At 31.7% G+C, this 18,205-nt stretch overlaps 2 protein-coding genes across 2 annotated transcripts; both read left to right on the top strand.

Moving 5' to 3' along the window:
* Nucleotides 1–1,395: 1,395 nt before the first annotated feature.
* On the top strand, nucleotides 1,396–12,093 carry HELRODRAFT_79183 (hypothetical protein; the record flags this gene model as incomplete). Its single annotated transcript, XM_009019331.1, has 14 exons — nucleotides 1,396–1,449; nucleotides 1,709–1,888; nucleotides 2,079–2,201; nucleotides 2,766–2,841; nucleotides 3,075–3,186; nucleotides 3,360–3,423; nucleotides 3,541–3,765; nucleotides 8,550–8,701; nucleotides 9,129–9,228; nucleotides 9,400–9,514; nucleotides 9,716–9,908; nucleotides 10,897–10,972; nucleotides 11,502–11,575; nucleotides 11,991–12,093. Coding segments are annotated over 14 exons (1,647 nt in total), but the record flags the coding sequence as incomplete, so codon positions are not given.
* Nucleotides 12,094–13,915: 1,822 nt separating this feature from the next.
* On the top strand, nucleotides 13,916–15,428 carry HELRODRAFT_172666 (hypothetical protein; the record flags this gene model as incomplete). Its single annotated transcript, XM_009019330.1, has 2 exons — nucleotides 13,916–14,343; nucleotides 15,392–15,428. 2 exons carry the CDS (start codon nucleotides 13,916–13,918, stop codon nucleotides 15,426–15,428), a joined length of 465 nt encoding a protein of 154 aa, XP_009017578.1.
* Between the last annotated feature and the right edge of the window lie 2,777 nt (nucleotides 15,429–18,205).

Raw genomic sequence — 18,205 nt, 5'->3', positions numbered from 1 at the left:
TTGCAAGTAGCTATACCAACGTGTCCGGCATGCGAATTTAATATTTAATGTTATGGAATGGTTTTTCCATATCCTTTGCAGACCGGCTGTAACTTCTAGTGCTTTGCCAAGTCTTGCTTTGATATCTTTGGTGCATTAAGTATCGGACGAGGATGCATGCTTGATTATGGACTATGGTTCATGTTTCTTTGAGGACGGATGATGATGATTGATGATAACACATGGATAATAATGCATGAATGATGTCGCCTGGATCTTATAAAATTTTCTCTCTTGTCGTAAAAATTTGCTATTCAAGTACGTATGCAGCCTTTTAGAGGTAAAATATTTTTCAATGCGGCCCTCATAGCAAAAAGTTTGCTCAACCCTGTGATGGGATGATAAAGTAAGTGTTGTCAACGTATTTGATGATTTGATTAGAACAATAAAAAGTTTTGAGAGTAGAAGCATTGATGATAAAGGTAGATGATCCAAGGACTGAACCTTGAACTACACTAAAGTTATTAGTTAAGGTAGATAAAAGAGTAGAGCTAAAAAAGTAAGATGACTCCTTTAGAGAAGTCAGGAGCAATAAGATGAACATAATTATTATTTTTAAGAAGAGATGTTATTATAGAAGTAAGAGAGAGGATGGCGGAAGTAGATGCGGCTGTAGGGTGAAAAGCAAACTGGTCTTGTAATAGTGGCTTGATAGAAGGATGATTAAAACATGGATAGAATGATGTATGGATGTATGAACGAACACGGATGTATGAATGGCGGATTTGTCGGGTTGAAGATTAAGCAGCTGTTGTCATGTGAATTGAATCATGCGTTCGTGCAGATGTGAGCGATAATTAGTAATTATTAATTATAATTAATAATTATAATTAGTAATTATTAATTATAATTATTAATTATAATTAGTAACGTGCAGATGTGACCGATAATTATTAATTATAATTTGTACCGAGTCCAAACAGAATAAGAGTGATTAAAAGTAAAAACGAGCGAAAAAAAATGAAATTAATAAAACAGAACAGTAGAACATAATTAAGAAAAATGAAATTAGCTAAAAATAAAATGGTTATTTTAATTAAATTACTTTGCACGCACCGCCGGAAACCAAGAAAAAAAAGTTGCGGCAACTCTACTGTTAATTCTTGTGTGATTCTACATGTCTTTAGCAATATTGATGATAACAGGATGAGGAAGGATATATGAGGATGATGCATGGAAGATGACGCATGGAGGATGATGCATGGATTATGTTGCATGAATTGTAATGCGCAAATGATATTTTAAAGATGACGATGTTGATGATAAGCAAAGTGACGACGGAAATGAAAATTGAAAATCAGAATAATATCATTCAAAAAAACTAGTTAAATAAAAAACATTATCCATAATCCCAGGTGGAAAGAAAAGAGAAAAAATGAGAACATTAAGTGGAGAACATTGGAGCACAAGGTGATGATAACAATTATTACTACAGAGTCATAAAATTTAAAGTCACTTGAGATCATGAACAACAAATATATAAAAGTAAGTTTACCATCACTATGTTGAGAAGACAGCAGCATTTTCATAATCACGTTCATCAATCCCGCAAAGGTAGTTATAGCATTGTTATTCCAATGATATTCATAACCAAAAATGTTTAACAACTGCATAAGCTTATCAACAAATTATGAAAAAATCTTTGATATTCCAATTAATTTTTATGAAGGGCCCATGTTTCGCTCCCCCCTACCAATGCCTCCCTCGCAACGTGCGTTTCTACTACGACAAAATTGCCACGAAGTTGTCGTTGGAGGCAGAAGAGGCTGCTGGTTTCTATGCGGCCCTACAAAACAGCAGAAAAACATCTGCAACCTTTGACAGGAACTTCTTCGCTGATTGGAAAAGTGTTGGTTTTGATGCTGTTGGTTTGAAAATTTTTTTGTTGGCTGGTTTTTAAGTTGATTCGCTTGATTGTTTGTAAAAATTTATTTGATTTTTCAAATTTCTTTTGAAGTTTGAAAGTTTTTAGAGTACTACAAGGAAGTTATAGTCTTGAACGAATGAAAAGAAAATTAAATTTTTTGTTAACTAATCAGACCATGAGGAACAATGAACGTTGCCTCATAAGAAACTTTAATAAATGTAATTTCAAAGAATTAGAAAATCACTTCAAAAGAATTTCAGACGCAAAGAAACAAAAGACTAGAGAAGAAAAACAAGTTAGTTAAAGTGGATGTTTTTGGTTGTGATATGGTGTGGGTTTGAAAATGTTTGTGTATGGGTTTGGATGGCTTAGATAACACACATGTTCAGTGGCGGATCTAAAAGGGGCCGGGGGAGCTAGTGCCTTCACGTTCCCCGTTGTAAGCAGTATTTTTAATAAAAGTCTGTAAAACTCATTGTTTGAACAAAAAAGCACCGTTTTAGGTCGAAAATCTTGAAAATTTACCAAAAATTGAGGATGGACGTGATAAAGCAAAAAAATGTTGGCCCATCATCAAAATTTTGGCCAAAATTCAAACATTTTCAAAATTTTGGCTTTTCAAAAATATTGTCTAGATCTGTCCCTTCACATGTCCATAAAAAAATTGAAAAGAAAACAACTTTAAAAAACAAACCCTGACAAAAATTGTTGAAGATTACTTGAAATAATTAGTAAATTGTTGTTATTAAAGTTAAAAATATTAGACAAAAAAGATTTGTTGGAATTAATGATAATTCTACTATCCATAAGTGTGTATTTAAATAGTTGACATAATTAGAAAATAAAAGAACCGTTGCAGGCTTTAAAGAAAGCTAACGAAAAATTACAAAAGACATATGGCTACTGTGTTGTGGATGGTCATAAACAAAAAATTGGTTCGTTGCATTGAAATTTTTTGAAAGTTGGTTTACTAATGTTATTTAAAATTTAAAAATATTAAATATTTTTTGTGATTAGAATAAAACTACTTAACAAGTCATAACTGCATACAATCTCAAAAACATACCACCATCATAAATTAAAGTTTCTATGTTAAAGTTGTTATGAATTTTAAAATATTTGTTTGTCGAACATCAGACAACTATTTAAAATTCAAAAATCATTTTAGGAAACTTTCGTGTGGAGCCACCTGGTTTGTTTGTCGGCAGGGGCGACCACCCGAAACAAGGAATGCTGAAAAGAAGGGTTCAGCCAGAAGATGTCACCATTAACTGCAGCCTGTTTGTTTACTCTTTAAATATTTTCAACTCATACAATTTAATTGCAATGATAATGTTAGTGAGATGTTGATGTTGGTGAGATGATGATGTTGGTGAGATGTTGATGTTGGTGATAATGATGAGGAAACTTAATGATTACAGTGAATGATTCAATATCGTTTAACTTAATGAAGGGGCCCAAAGATTCCCAAGCCACCAACAGGCCACAAGTGGAAAGAAGTTATGAACAACAACACGGTATGTTGTTGTTCATAACTTTTGTGAATATTTATAGTACAAAAACATATCAAATGTCCTCAAAAAAAATTTTTTACAAAGCCACATTATTTTTCAACGACAAAAACTTCTTAAAAGGTTACCTGGCTGGCCTGCTGGACGGAGAACATCTTCAGAACGAAAAAGTACATCATGCTCAATCCTGCGTCGAAACTGAAAAGTCAGAAGGACTGGCAGAAGTACGAAACCTCCCGCAAGCTGCACAAGTGCCTCGACGACATTAGGTCCAACTACAAAAAGGACTTCAAATCGAATGAGATGTGTTTTAGACAGAGGGCTGTTGCACTCTATTTTATCGATCAAGTTTGCACGCAGGCTTTTGATTTTTATTATTAAAATAAATTTACTCAAATGAACCACAATATACTTATAAGTAATGAACTGACAAATTAACTAAATTTTGTTATGTAAGTAATTGACTAAGGTTTTATGCTTCATTGAATTGCCATTCAAGTCTCTGTAATGGCGCGATGTATGTGATGCATGCCTGTGAAACATGAACATTGAAGGAAGAAGACAAAAGAAAACTAGATGCATTTGAGATGAAATGTACAGAAAAATGCTCCGTATGAAATGGACCAAAAGAGAACAAACGAAACTATGAGTCAGAATTAATAGAATTAAGACGATAACGACGGGAGTATTAGAAAAAAATGAGTTTTTTCGGACAGGCTCACAAAAATAGTTGTGTTTGCCAAAACAGAAAGTAGAAGGAAGAAAGGAAGACTCACAAGAAAATGGTTAGATGATATTGAAGAATGGAAGAAACGTATGGATGGCCAAAAAGCAAGCCAAATCAAGACATGGTTTCTGGAATAAAAGATAACGCTATCGGCCCCGATGGTTTTCGGACTATGGAGAACATTGGATGGATAGATGGAATGGCCCGATGGTGTACCGTTAAAGTGCCTGGAACCGCCATTGTAGTCACTAGGTTCAATTGCAAAGAGAATTGCAAACATGCAATGCGTATGATGTGTTGCTTCACGGGTATTTGCATACATTGTTTTTCGTCGTTGATGCCCCTGAAAACTTTTGAAGGGAGAATGGTAAAAAATAAAAATGAATAATTAAAATATTGTTTGTTTGTTTGTGCAGTTTAACGGCGTTTCAGCACAACTGGCTATCTTTACGCCCCTTGTTCCTTTTCTATAAATGCGTTTTGTTGTTTTAAAACTTTTGAGAAATTATTTTTAAATTCTATTAAAAACTTGTATTTCCTGAAGGAATGATATTAGATTATTGATTTTATCTCTGGAAAAAATTGGAGATGGAGATGTTTTATATGCTTCCAAAACTCTTCTTAATGACTCGTTGATTATTGGTTGAAGAATTTTGAGATATGATTTCCTTGTTGATCCATAAACTGGGCTAGCGTAGTTTATTATTGATCTTATCGTTGTCTGGTAAATTGTCATCAAGTGCATTTGATCTGCTCCCCAAGTATGATGAGATAAAACTTTGATCAGGTTGAGTGCTTTTAGACTTTTTTTTTTGTCGCTTGAATATGGGGAATGAAATTAAGTTTATCATCGATTATGATTCCCAAATATTTATATTGCTGGGTGAAATCTATGAAATTTTAATTTGGGGTAGATCTCGTTTCGTTTTTTTGAAAAAAGGATGGCTTTTGTTTTGGTTTCTGAAAATTTAATTCCATTTTCTATTGCCCATTTTTCTAAGGTTTTCAAAAATGTGTTTATTTCCCCTGGCATTTTGCTAATATCTTTATTTCGAAATGTTATTGTCATATCATTCATATACAGTAAAGTTATTGCTCTTTTAGAAATTATATTTGTTATGTTATCTAAAAGTAAACAAAAAAGTTTTGGTGACAAAATGCTTTCTTGTGGAATACCTAGATCTGGATACTTTTTTTCAGAAAATGTGTTGTTAAATTTTACCTGAAAGGATCGATCCGTCAAGAAATTTTGAATAAATCTAGGGAGGAGTCCTCGTAAACCAATTTGATGTATCTTTTTCATAATTCCATAGTTCCAAGCTCTATCATAGGCTTTCTCTATGTCTAAAAATATTGTTATGACTTGTTTGTTATTGTTTAATGCTTGTCTTACCAATGTTTCAAGCAGAAGTAGGTTATGTGGATCTTCCTTTGGTTCCTCCACACTGTGAATTTGATATTATTTTATTAATTTTGAGATACCAATCTAGTCTTGTATTAATTATTTTTTCCATTATTTTGCAGGTGCAACAAGTTAATGATATCGGTCTGTAATTTTCAGGTTGAAGTTTGGATTTGTTTGGTTTATTTATTGGAATTTTTCTTTCATAGTTATTGAGGTATTATATGGTTCTAAATTATTTGAATTAAAATGTAAAGCTTTACTTTCTTCTATTGACTTGATCGTTGCAAAATTACTGTTTAAATTGATAGCCAAGATGTTTGATATTTTTTGGTCAGTTGTATACTCTTTACCATTGAGTGAAATGTGGCTGTTTTTATTAGTATTATTTTTATTTTTTAATTTTCTGATCATTTCCCAAATTTTATTTATAGATGTGTTGGAATTGAGATTATTGATAAATGAGTTCCAAGATTTTTTTTTCTTCTCTTACTGTTCTGCGTGCCTCTGCTTTGATCTTTTTATAATTTATAAAATTGTCTTGATTGGGATTATTTTTGAAACTTTTAAATGCATTTTGCTTCTGTTTGATTGCATCTTTGCACTTCTCATTGTACCAAGTATTTAAAACTTTACCTTTTTTATTTTGAATAACTGGGATAGTTTGTTTTATGACTTTTGATATGATTTCTATCCATCTGTTCATTGACTCATCGTCAATTGTGTCAAAATTTTTAATTTGATCCTCTATCATGAATGTAAAACTACTCCAATCTGTTTTGTTGTAGTTAAATCTTTTCAAATCTGAATTTGTGGGTTTATTTCTGATGGATATAATTATTGGGTAGTGATCACTGCCATGTAAGTCATGTTCTGCATCCCATTCAATATCTTCAAAGAGAGTTGGAGTTGTCATGGCTAGATCAATTGTGGATGAAGTGTTTGTGTTTTCATGGTATCTTGTTGGTTGTGTTGGCTTAATCAGGCAAAGATCATTTTCTATTATTGTTTTTTCCAATTGCTTACCCTGAGAATTTGAGTTTAGGCAATTCTAAATTTTGTTGTGAGCATTGAAATCTCCAAGAAATATGAATGGTTTAGGAATCTGTTTTATTATTTGTTTTAAGTTTTGTGATTTAATCAAAGAATTTGGCTGTTTGTAACCATTGCATATTGTTATTGATTTGTTGTAGATTGTTATTTTTGCTGCTATGAAATGATTATCGATTTTTATATTAACGGGAGACTGTGTTATATTGTAATGAATATAAATTGATGTTCCAGCTGATGGATTTGTTTTTGTGGAGATAGCTGCTTTATGATAACCCATGTAGTTTTTCAATTTTATTTGTTTATCTTCAGTGTTTTTTGTTTCTTGGAGACAAATGATATGTGGATTGTGTTTAGAAATTAGGATTTGTAGTTCTGGTAAATTGTTTTTCATTCCTCTGATGTTCCATTGAAGGATTTTGATTGTGTGGGAATTTTTATCTATTATTATGTCTTAAATAGGATTATTTGTTTTGGAGTTATTAATGAATCTTTTAGTGTCTGGTATTTCTTTTGTTTGTTTATTATAAGCCATGTTTATTTTTGGGAACGTTTTTCATTTTTACATTAATGTCATTTTTGTTAGAATCTTCCTCGTATCTTCGCTAAGGCATTCATCACTTTTCGTGTTTTCATCGCTGGAAAACATATACGGATCTTTGTTTTCTTTACTTGTTTTATTATAGTTTTTATGGGATTTTATTTGTTGATCTAATTCTAATTTTTTTGTTGTTTCTTGAGATATATCATTATCAGAAGTTTTTCTTTTTTTGTAGTTTTTGGTGGAATTTGATAAACAATTTATAAGATTGCATTGAATTTCTTTATCAATCATTGTTACTTTTTTTTATTATTTGAGATAACATGGGTTTCTGTTGTTGACATATCTGACTTTTTGCTTGGTTATATGATACATTATTTTCTGTTTTTCTTTTGAGTATTTCTTTTTCCAATTTAAATTTTGAACACTCTTTAGAGAAAGTTTCATGTTTATGTCCACAGTGATAACAATTTGGCTCATTTTGGCATGGTGCTTTCCATGTATGTTTGTGCCCTTTATTTCCACATCTTGAACAAATCAGATCTTTACTTCTGCAAATTTTATGGTGATGACCATACTTCTGACATTTAGTGCATCTTGTGGGTAATGGAATAAATTTTTCAATTTTTATTGAGTGGTAACATACTTTTATTTCTGAAGGAAGTTGAGATGTGTTGAATGTTAGGATAAAGGTGTTAGTATTTATTTTTTGATTATTTTTAGTTATTTTTATATTAAAAATATCTATTACACCCTGCTTTTGTAATTCCTCTTTCATTTTTTCCTCTGAACGGTATCTGAAAATTGTAGTCCTAATAACTCTTTTACTTGTATTCAAAACTTTATGAGGATAGCACTTTACTTTTTCATTTATAATTGTATTAATTTTTAGTATTTTGTCTCTTTGACTTTCATCTTTTATTTTAATTAAGATTCTGTTCTGTTGAATTTTAATGAAATTCAGTTCGCCTATATTGTTTTGGAAATATTTACTAATTTTAAAAATTGACATTTTTCTGAAGTCATGGCTGTTATCAGGGGATAGTGGTTCAATGACGAAAACCATTGGTCCGTCTATCATGGTTGAAGGTGAAAGAGACCTCGTCTTCTTCTTCTTCTTGTGTGGCGCCAGCTTGACTGGCCCACCGGCACCTTCCGTTGAGTTGTAACGAAACAAAATTCAACAATTTATATTAACTTAAACTTTTAAATGATTATAGAAAAAATACAAAAAAACTAGAAAATTAAAGTTCTTCCACCAAAAGAGAAAATTATTCTAATTCGGCACGAATAAACATGTTCGCCATATATCGCTCAACCCAGAATCCAAATTAAAATAGTGTTTGGTACTGAAAAGTACACACCACATGAAACGTCTATTATATGAAATGACGGCATCCACTTCCAAACAGCTAGCTCTCAGAGTGGGCAACGAGAAAGATAAGGAGACGGCCGACACTGTGGGATGTTGTTCGTTGAGAGTTGAACACGTCAAACTGCACAACACTCTCAATGGCAAGAGGAATGTCGTCGAGTTTGATTTTCTCGGAAAGGATTGTATAAGGTGGGTTTGCCGTGGAGTTTGTTGCTGGATGGTGTGTTGAAAACTTCAACAGCATCATCGGTGTTTGTTACATCTAGACTTCCTTCAACAAATTTTATTTTTTTAAACGGCGCTCCGCTAGTTTACTTAGAACGTTAATTTTTGCCAAACTGTTAATAAATGCAGTTAAATATTATTCGACATTGAAATGATTGAATCATTTGATTGTTGGAGTGGTTTTCATGCGATGTTTTTATTTAGTTTTTGTTCAATGTCCGTTTTTCTGTGATGGTATGTCTGATTGAGAATATCAAAATCTGTATTTAACATGTGTCAATTTTTTCATAAAAAAATAAATAAAGACAAATTATTATTTTTCACAACAACTCAATTGATTGAAGCATTTGAATTAACAATTTTTGATTACAACACCCACCGATTTATGTAGATACACCAATAGAGTACCTGTAATTAAGATGGTCTTTGATAACCTTAAGTTGTTCATGAGAAAAAAGTGTCATGGCTCTGAACTGTTCGACTGTCTTGATGTGAGCATGTTAAATGTTGATGTCATGATGTGGTCATGTTGAATGTTGATGTCTTGATGTCATCATGTTAAACGTTGATGTTTTGATGTGAGCATGTTGCTGTTTTGATGAGATGATGTTGAATATGGATGTTAATAAAAAAAATATTTTTAATGCTCTTCACACAACCAGGCAAATATGTTGAACAAACATTTGCAAAGCATTATGGATGGTCTGACGGCAAAGGTCTTCAGGACGTTCCATGCATCGAGAACATTACAAGAGAAGTTGGATCTATTAACTGTTGGTAAGCTTTGTTCAACAAAATATAGCAAAAAGGAAGTGCTAAATAGATTGAGAGTGTTGCATATTTACCATTCAACTTTTAATGCAGAATTTCTGACGTTGTTTATTACGTGTTCGTTAACAATCGTAGCATTTGAATAAGAACATTAGTATACACACACTAAACCTGTGCACCCGCCCACATAAACATTGGTTTACATAGAAAAAGACAGTCTGCATGCTAAACTCTTCAAGTACAACAAAGCCAACCGCGACGCCGCCCTTCTCTGCAATCACCAGAGAGCTGTTCCGAAGAACTTTGAAAAGCAGATTGAAAATTTAAGATCAAAGGTAATTATCAGCCAAGCTTTTTCAGTTAGTATATTAAACGAAATTTCTTATCAACATTCTATCTTGTAACGAATTAAATTTTATACAATTTGCAGATTGATGCAAAAAAGGCACAACTGAGAGATGCTGAAAAAGTGTTGAGAAAAGCCAAATCTGATAAGAAATTTTCAAAATGTAAAAAAAAAGAATTGTGAGTTTTTTTCGTGGTACGCAGAATGTTCGCCTACGATCATGCATTCAAATACATAAGATGTTGGTTATTTCGCACACATGTCGTTGATTGCTCACGTATTAATTCTATGTCAAGTTTGAAAATGCGGCACCCGCCTCACAAAATGACAAATTTTACTTTGTAAATCACGAATTTTTTTGTAAGTGAATGGTATAGCCATAGATTTTCGCTGGATTTCCAGTTGAACCCTACAAAACTTTCCATTGTAAGAGGCTGCAGTCCAGAAGCCCTCCCCCTTATTTGACCACACCTCCCACTGTGGTATTGTTACATAGATGCAAACGATACTATATCAAATTCATCAAAGATTTTTAATGTTATAACTTGCACGATCGTCACTTCTGACACCGGTGTTGTTACAAGCTTATCAGTATATTCCGTAGTTTCAAGATATCTGATAGATAAACACAACTGCTCCAAATGCAAACTTGTTTAAACGTTTATTCAAATGCTAACAGTAACAGAAACACTAAATTATTTACAAATCCAAGAAATACGCGCGATCGTCGATAATTCAGATCGTAAGTACATAAATCACAACTACAACCTCACTACTTTAACAACTTGTGCCTTGTCAAATACAGCTTTACAAACGAGAGTTTTTACAGTTCTACAAAGATAACAAATAATCAAGATAATAATAATTTATTGAAGTTAATTATATAGCGCAACTCGACCATTCCTGTGGTTTCAACAATATGTTAGTGTTTATCAGAACTGATGCCACTTGAAAATTTTATCTGAATGCTTTTCAAATTTTATTTTTCAGGGTTATAAATGAAAATTTGATGGTTTAAAAGTTATTTTTGATCTTGTTTCAGAGTAATGAAGAAAGAAGCGACTTGCAACAAACTGAAGGAACATGTTACGAAGTTGCAGCTGCAGTTGAAAGATAAGGTTAAAATAATCAAGTTTGTTAATGGAGATGTTTTTATATCAATAAATGTTCTGATGCTGTTTTTCATTGTTTCAATATTTTTTACATATGAAAAATTGATTAAGGTGTTAATAATTTTACATGTGACAATGAGTGAATTAATGAATGAACGAATGAATAAATGAATGAGCCAGTGCAATGGCGGATTTAGTGGGAGGGGGGCCGTGGTACTATGGCCAGATTTTTTTAAATTAAAAGTCAGAAATTAAGTCAGTAACCCAGATCTTAGACAAGAAAAACTGGGTTTTCATATTTTTTTTTCATTACAAAATCGACCCAAAATTGGCATGATAAGAAAAAAATGTCGCCAACCTAGTTTTGGCCACACTAATGAGCTTTTTGCTAATTTGTTTGCCCCATCAAATTTCAACATTTTTTAAATTTTGGCCTCTACCTCCCATTTTACGTTGTCCAGATCCACCACTGAACGTATGAGCAGTGCAAACATTAATGATTGAGCTATTGACAAGTTCTTCATATGTATAATAGTTAGAAAATCGAGAAATAGCCCTGGGAACCTCAAAGCTGAACTACCTGGATCCAAGGATCAGTGTTGCTTGGTTGTTATTTTCTATTCTATTATTATGAGTTAACCTTTTTTAAATTTTTTTTAGTCTATTTTTTATGCCGTTTAAAATTTGAGCGAAAAATTTATCAAAATCATTTTTGTTACATCATTTATTGTTTTTGAAGGCACAATCATAAAAGTCATACCGGCCATCATTTTTGCAGTCATAAAAATCATCACCAACATAGCAATCATTGGCTCAGTCAGTTTGTTTAAACACTATCTACTCCAGTCAATACCAACATTTTCATCCATTTCTTCATCGTCGTTACTGTCGATCACCATCATGATCATTACCACCATCATCATTGCCACAATCACCATCACCACCACCATCATCGTCGTCATCATCTTCATCATCACCACCATCATCATCAGCTGATCATCACCAACATTTCCATGACGACCAGGTGCAAACGATGGCAGGTGCCGATTGGAAAGATTTACAACAAGAGTCTGCAGGAGAGATTCGCGTGGGCTATCGACACGACGAAAGCAAATTTTCATTATTAAGTTCATATTGACGTTGTTATTTGAAGAGTTTATTAGTGTAATTAATTGTTAGTAATTTAAATAAACTATACTTTTGTTTAATATCTGCGTAAGTTATTTTAGAATAAAACTTTGTTCAAAAATTTTTTTATTTGCCCAAAAATTTTCATTTTTAATTAATTCAAACATAGAGTATTAAAACTAATGAATAGATGTAATTAGTGTAAGCATAATTATATTCAATTGATGGATGGAGATATTTGTAAAATTTAACTTGGTTTTACCCATTGAATTAAACGTTAGAATTGATTTATACTACTTGACCAGAACGTTAACTTAGAAGCGTTTGGATCATTATATTGCAGAAGCTCAATTGTATCATTGTTTGTTGTATATTTTATTATAAATTAATTTTAGTTTTTTTTATAATAGGCAAACAGAAAAAATTGACAGTTTAATACCAGTAAAAAATACAAACATTTTGTTGTTCTTCCATTTTAACTGTTCTTTGCTCTGCTGATGCTTCTGCTAACATTTTATTTTATTTGTTTTTTGCTGGAGATGCATCAATTTTTCAATTTTCGTTAAAGGTTAATAAGTTAATGGTTATTTTAAACCTGTTAAATGTTTTGTTAATTTTTATTTTTAAATCAAACAAACATTTATTAGTAAATAATAATTATTTAATTGTAATTACGTGAATTATTATTAAAATGTTTTTAATTTTTGAGTGTTGTGTGTGGTGTTTGCCAAATTAGAAAATTATTTACTGAAGCATTTTTCAAATTAAATTAGTCAAGAACGAGACATTTTCGTAATTCAGTTTAATTAATTCAATCTTATTTTCCTTTCTAAGCTGACAGATTTTCAACCATATTTGTCTTGTTAGTTGAGAAGTTGTCTTACTTCCTGATTGTGATTATTATTATTAATAATATTAATAATAATCACTATCAATTAATTATTATAAAAATAAAATATAACAATTATTATTTTTTATTACTGTTTGCTTGTTTGGTGGCTGATACTGTGATACAAGAACACAACTTGTGAAATTCTTGTGAACACACTGCCATATCTCTCTTACAGTGCTATGGTTTGCTTTTGGAATGATTTTATATTTATTATTTTAAATTTGCAGACGTCATAATAATAATTTTATTTATAATAATATAATAATTTATATTTCATAATATTAATTAATATAGACTTTTGAAAACATTTTTAATGTTTATCTGTTGTTTGTACTGTAATAATTATAATTATATTACATTACGTATGATTATCATAATAAATTATCATTTAACATTTTTTTTATAGAAGGTTGTAGGTAGATTATCATTTATAATTAATTTTTTTAGGTCAGATAGATTTCACTTTTTTTGCATGCATGCATCATAAATAAATAATATATAAAATTTTAATAATCTATTTCATTGTGATTACTTTAAATTTAAAGTTTTAATTATAAAAATTTATGTTATTGTTATGTTTAAAATTAGTCACATTTATAAATTTATTTTCATTATTTTTTTTCACAAATCTACGATAAATAATGAGGATAGTTTTGATGTAAGACACCGGTGTTTATCCATCTATTTAACTAAACAAAGTTATAAATTATAGAAATAATACAATTGAAAACTCAAATAAAACCAAATTTTAAATTTTCAAAAAACAAATTTTTTTTATTGAATTATTGAAAGGATTGCTTGCAGTTACATAAACTTTAATTGTTAATCATTTATAGAACACACACACACATTGACACTATGATGGTCCACAGTCCCTCACAAAAAAATTCCTTTGTATCTCAGCTCCAAGTTGTTATATTTTGACTATTATGGCTCCACAGTTACTGTGCAAAGTTGCAGCCTGCTATCTTAATATTAAGAGGTCACGCAACATAGGTGTTGTTGCTACCTTTATTTACCGTCTAAATATTTACAGAATAACAATTATTTCTCAAAACTGTCGTCGCCTGAGAACAATCCGTCATGACTTTGTCAACACAATCTGCATCCAAAAATTTTCCAATAGGAAAGCCAACAGTACCTCATCAGAAGAATCAACAGTATCAGATTGTGATGAAAATTACAAGCCTTCAACAAATCCTGGTCCTTCTATAACAGTATGCTGGAAGTCACAAATATTTGTAATTTCCCATATGTTGTTGGTGCATTTGATCGCATCAATGTCACTGACATGGGTTGCTAAATCACTTGGACATGATATATCCGATATTACATTGTCCCATAGCTCAATTTTGAGGTCCAGAATAAGGGGCAGACAATGACACCCACCTTTTCTCTGTAATTTTGTCTGTCCTAACCAAACAGTGGCAACAACAACACAAGCAGTATTTTGTAATCATTTATGGTTTCTGTCCGAGCATCTGGTCGAAATGGCATTGTTTGACGATCTGGTTGATGCTGCTCTGAAGATACGGTTGGTATGCAATTACAGTAGGCCGAGATCACCCAATATTCCTTGACGCATAGCGACAACAAGCCAAGAATTAAAGCCGTAGGATCTAGTGACAGAAGCGAGTATGTTCTTGTTAGACCTTCTCATTAAGAATGACAAATTGGTGAAAAAATCTTTCTTAAGCATGGCCAGTAATCCCAAAATTTTCCTTTAAACACCAAAGATGTTATAAGATCACCAAAAAAAGCTGTTCTGTTCTATCATGCTTAAAATAAATGAAAATTTTGGTTTTGAATTCAAGAAACTTGACAATGATTTACGATCCACCGTTAGAAAAATCGAAAAATTAAACAGGAAGTAAACTAACCTGGAACATGCTGGGATTTTCATCAATAATTATATATATATATATATATATATATATATATATATATATATATATAGAGAGAGAGAGAGAGAGAGAGAGAGAGAGAGAGAAAGAGAAAGAGGCAAACTCAAATATATATATATATATATATATATACAAGCACAAAGTCACATACATTTTGTTTTTTATTGTGAGTGCTCTTGAAACTGTCTTAATTGGCGATAACAAATTACTCTTAATAATAATAAAAATAATGTTATTTATTTATTTATTATATGTATGTATTTGTGTTTGTGTATATTTGTGTTTGTATGTTTATGTATGTATATGCTTATAAAAAGTGTAAGTTAAGAATATCCTTACCATTTATATTTTAACTCTTTTTTAACTTATTCAAACCTCCTTAAACGAAATGAATAAATGAAATCAAAATAAATTAAGTGGATGCTTTTTGTACATACACTCAAAACTACAGCCATGCATGCACTTACACACGCGCACCCACACGACCACACAAACATGCAGGAGACAGAGGAAATATGGACCTCAGGTACAGAAGTAGTTGCTATGTTCGATTACAACATTCAGGGCAATGCTGAATTGCCATTCAAACGTGGCGAGAAACTCATCATCATCTGTCCCACCGCTGTTTGTTTAGTTTTGTTGTGTGTTGTGCTGTGTGTTACATTATGTTAGGGTTAGGTCTTTGTGATGTGTTTTGTGCTGTTCTGTTATTGTGTTGTGATTGTTGTTATATTTTGGTAAATAAGTGTTATTTTATTGATGGTGTATGGTTTCATGGAAAATTTTTAAGGTGATATCAATTACCTTTAAACAACAATAAATTTTTTGCTTGTTTTTTTTTACATTTATATTGCTTTAAATATTATTTCATTATGTTTTCTTTTTTTTATTTACGACATATTTGAATTCTCTTCATTTTTATTTCAATGCTACTTTTTGAACAATTTTTTTGAAATAAATACCCATATATAGCATTCACTACTGTTACTCAACTGTATAGGATGCACATTTGATTGCTTTTGATGTTTTTAATGTAATACATCGTTACATCATAACCACTTCATATTGACTTTGTTTCGACGCCAACATCAGTGATGCTTGATTCTCATTCCAATGTTTCTCTTTTCATCGCCACTTGAACAGTTTGTTGAATGTTTAAATAAGTCAGTATTTCCATGACATCCACCTACTTTCTTCTTGGTCTTCCTCCTTTTAATTAATACACCCTTGCATCACCAACACCACCAGTATTTCATTTCTCGTACTACTTTTTGTCCCATTCTTACATACCATAATCTATTTATTTATTGCTGTTTTTTAACATTTCTTGCATCTCCTTATTTATAATCGCCCATTCAGTATATCTCATACTTTTTCGGTAGCAGTTCAGTTCAAAAAGATGAAGTCTTCTAACTTCTGCTTCTAGCGTCTATGATTCATAAATATAATGATTAACAGGCCTGGTATTTCTGTTCCAGTGACCGGCTTTGAATGGAAGAGTGTTTGTTTACATGCTATCAATCAATCAATCAATCAATCAATCAATGTCCTGTTTTGTGAGTTTATTTTCAATATCTCCAAGAAATGGAATATATGAAAAAGGAAAAGGGTTATTTGTTAGATGTTTCGTTCACATATGCAATGTTGTTTAGTATCCCTTCCCTATCAGTTTGATACTACAGCTGATATATTCGAAATGTATTTTATTAGTTTTATAATCAAAAATTTATCCTACCTTCGTTTAAGTTGTTTTTTTTTTATCATTTTGCCAATATGTGGATTTCCTTCAATTCAGCTTATGACCAAATAGATGGAAATGTTGTATACACGTGGAAAAGTATGGAATATATTGCACTCTTCATTGTTGCATGCTGTCCTAATTTTTTATTTTACATATACCTAAATGGGAGAGTTTCTTGAAGCAATTTCCAAACAAAATCAGTCAATCTTCGTTTTGCGTCCAGAGACCCGGTTCCCCGAGGTAGGACGTTGTTTTCTTTGCCATCAACTTTTTGCGCCAAATTAGACGATCAATTGTATCCATTTCATTAAAATTTAGAGCTTTCATGTCTTTCGAAACAAAATACAAAACAAAAAATGCTAAGCTCATAATTTTTTGTAATTTTCGGAAAACATTTGCCAAAATTACTACCTCCAACAATTGTTGACAATGGCATGACATTTTATTACAAAGCAGTGCCATGCAACCATGCCAAAACCCCTTGTAATTTGAGGTGTTATTTTCTCTCCTAGCTGTAAACATTTTTAACAAAAGACTTCTTTCATTTGAAATCTTTACACCACCTTAAATTTGGAACATTGAATGGGAGAGCTCTTGACTGATATCATTATATATTAGGTCATATGCACCTGCTACCACTTATATCTGCCACACACTGAAACGTCAATCAAATTCAATCGTTAACGCAGTTAATCAGTAAATTTGAGCTATCACGCAGAAATCTTCCAACTGATACTTTTCAAGTTATGACTGACCGACTAATTCATTGAAAATGACCAGTAGGCAATTTTCTACCAACATAACATTAACATAACATTAACTCAACATTAACATAACATTAACTCAACATTAACGTACCATTAACATAACCTCAAAATTGATGTAACATTAATGTTAACATTAACGTAACGTTAACACAACGTACAGTTATGCGTGCAAGCACACATACACAGTGCCCACATAAGTGATGCATACACAACACACTTGACAGACACACTCTTGTATTGCATACTTGTATGTCCAGATAACATTTAAGTGCATAAAATCCGTGGTTCAGTAAGTTTATTTTGTAATCAGCCTATTTCCTCTTTGTGTTTATTTATTTCTATTTTTATTTTCTGCATTTCTGTGTGTGTGTGTGTGTGTGTGTGTGTGTGTGTGTGTGTGTGTGTGTGTGTGTGTGTGTGTGTGTGTGTGTGTTTGAGTATGAATATGTGTGTTGGTGTTTTTGTGTCTGCTGTGTGTTTGTGTCGTATCTGTATATGAACGTGTGAGTGTATGTGTGTTTGTGTTTGAATATGTGTGTTAGTATCATTGAGTCTGATGTTTGTTTGTTTGTCCAATGGATGTGTGTTAATGTTTCTGTACGTATTCTTATTTGTGAATTTATGTGATGTGTTAGGAGGATCGTCATGATTGTACAACGGACGCACCTACAGCTGAATTTATTTACCAATAAACAAACATGCTTGCCCACATCAACAAACAAAACACTCGAACACGTTCAAACGAATTGTTTTCACGCACAAACAAATCTAAAAACAAACACTTACATACACATTTTACACACACAC

The sequence above is a fragment of the Helobdella robusta genome, assembly GCF_000326865.2.
Source record: "Helobdella robusta unplaced genomic scaffold HELROscaffold_24, whole genome shotgun sequence".
Lineage (NCBI taxonomy): Eukaryota > Metazoa > Annelida > Clitellata > Rhynchobdellida > Glossiphoniidae > Helobdella > Helobdella robusta.
The sequence above is the reverse complement of the archived record's forward strand: the minus strand, read 5'-3'. Positions and strand labels throughout refer to the sequence as shown.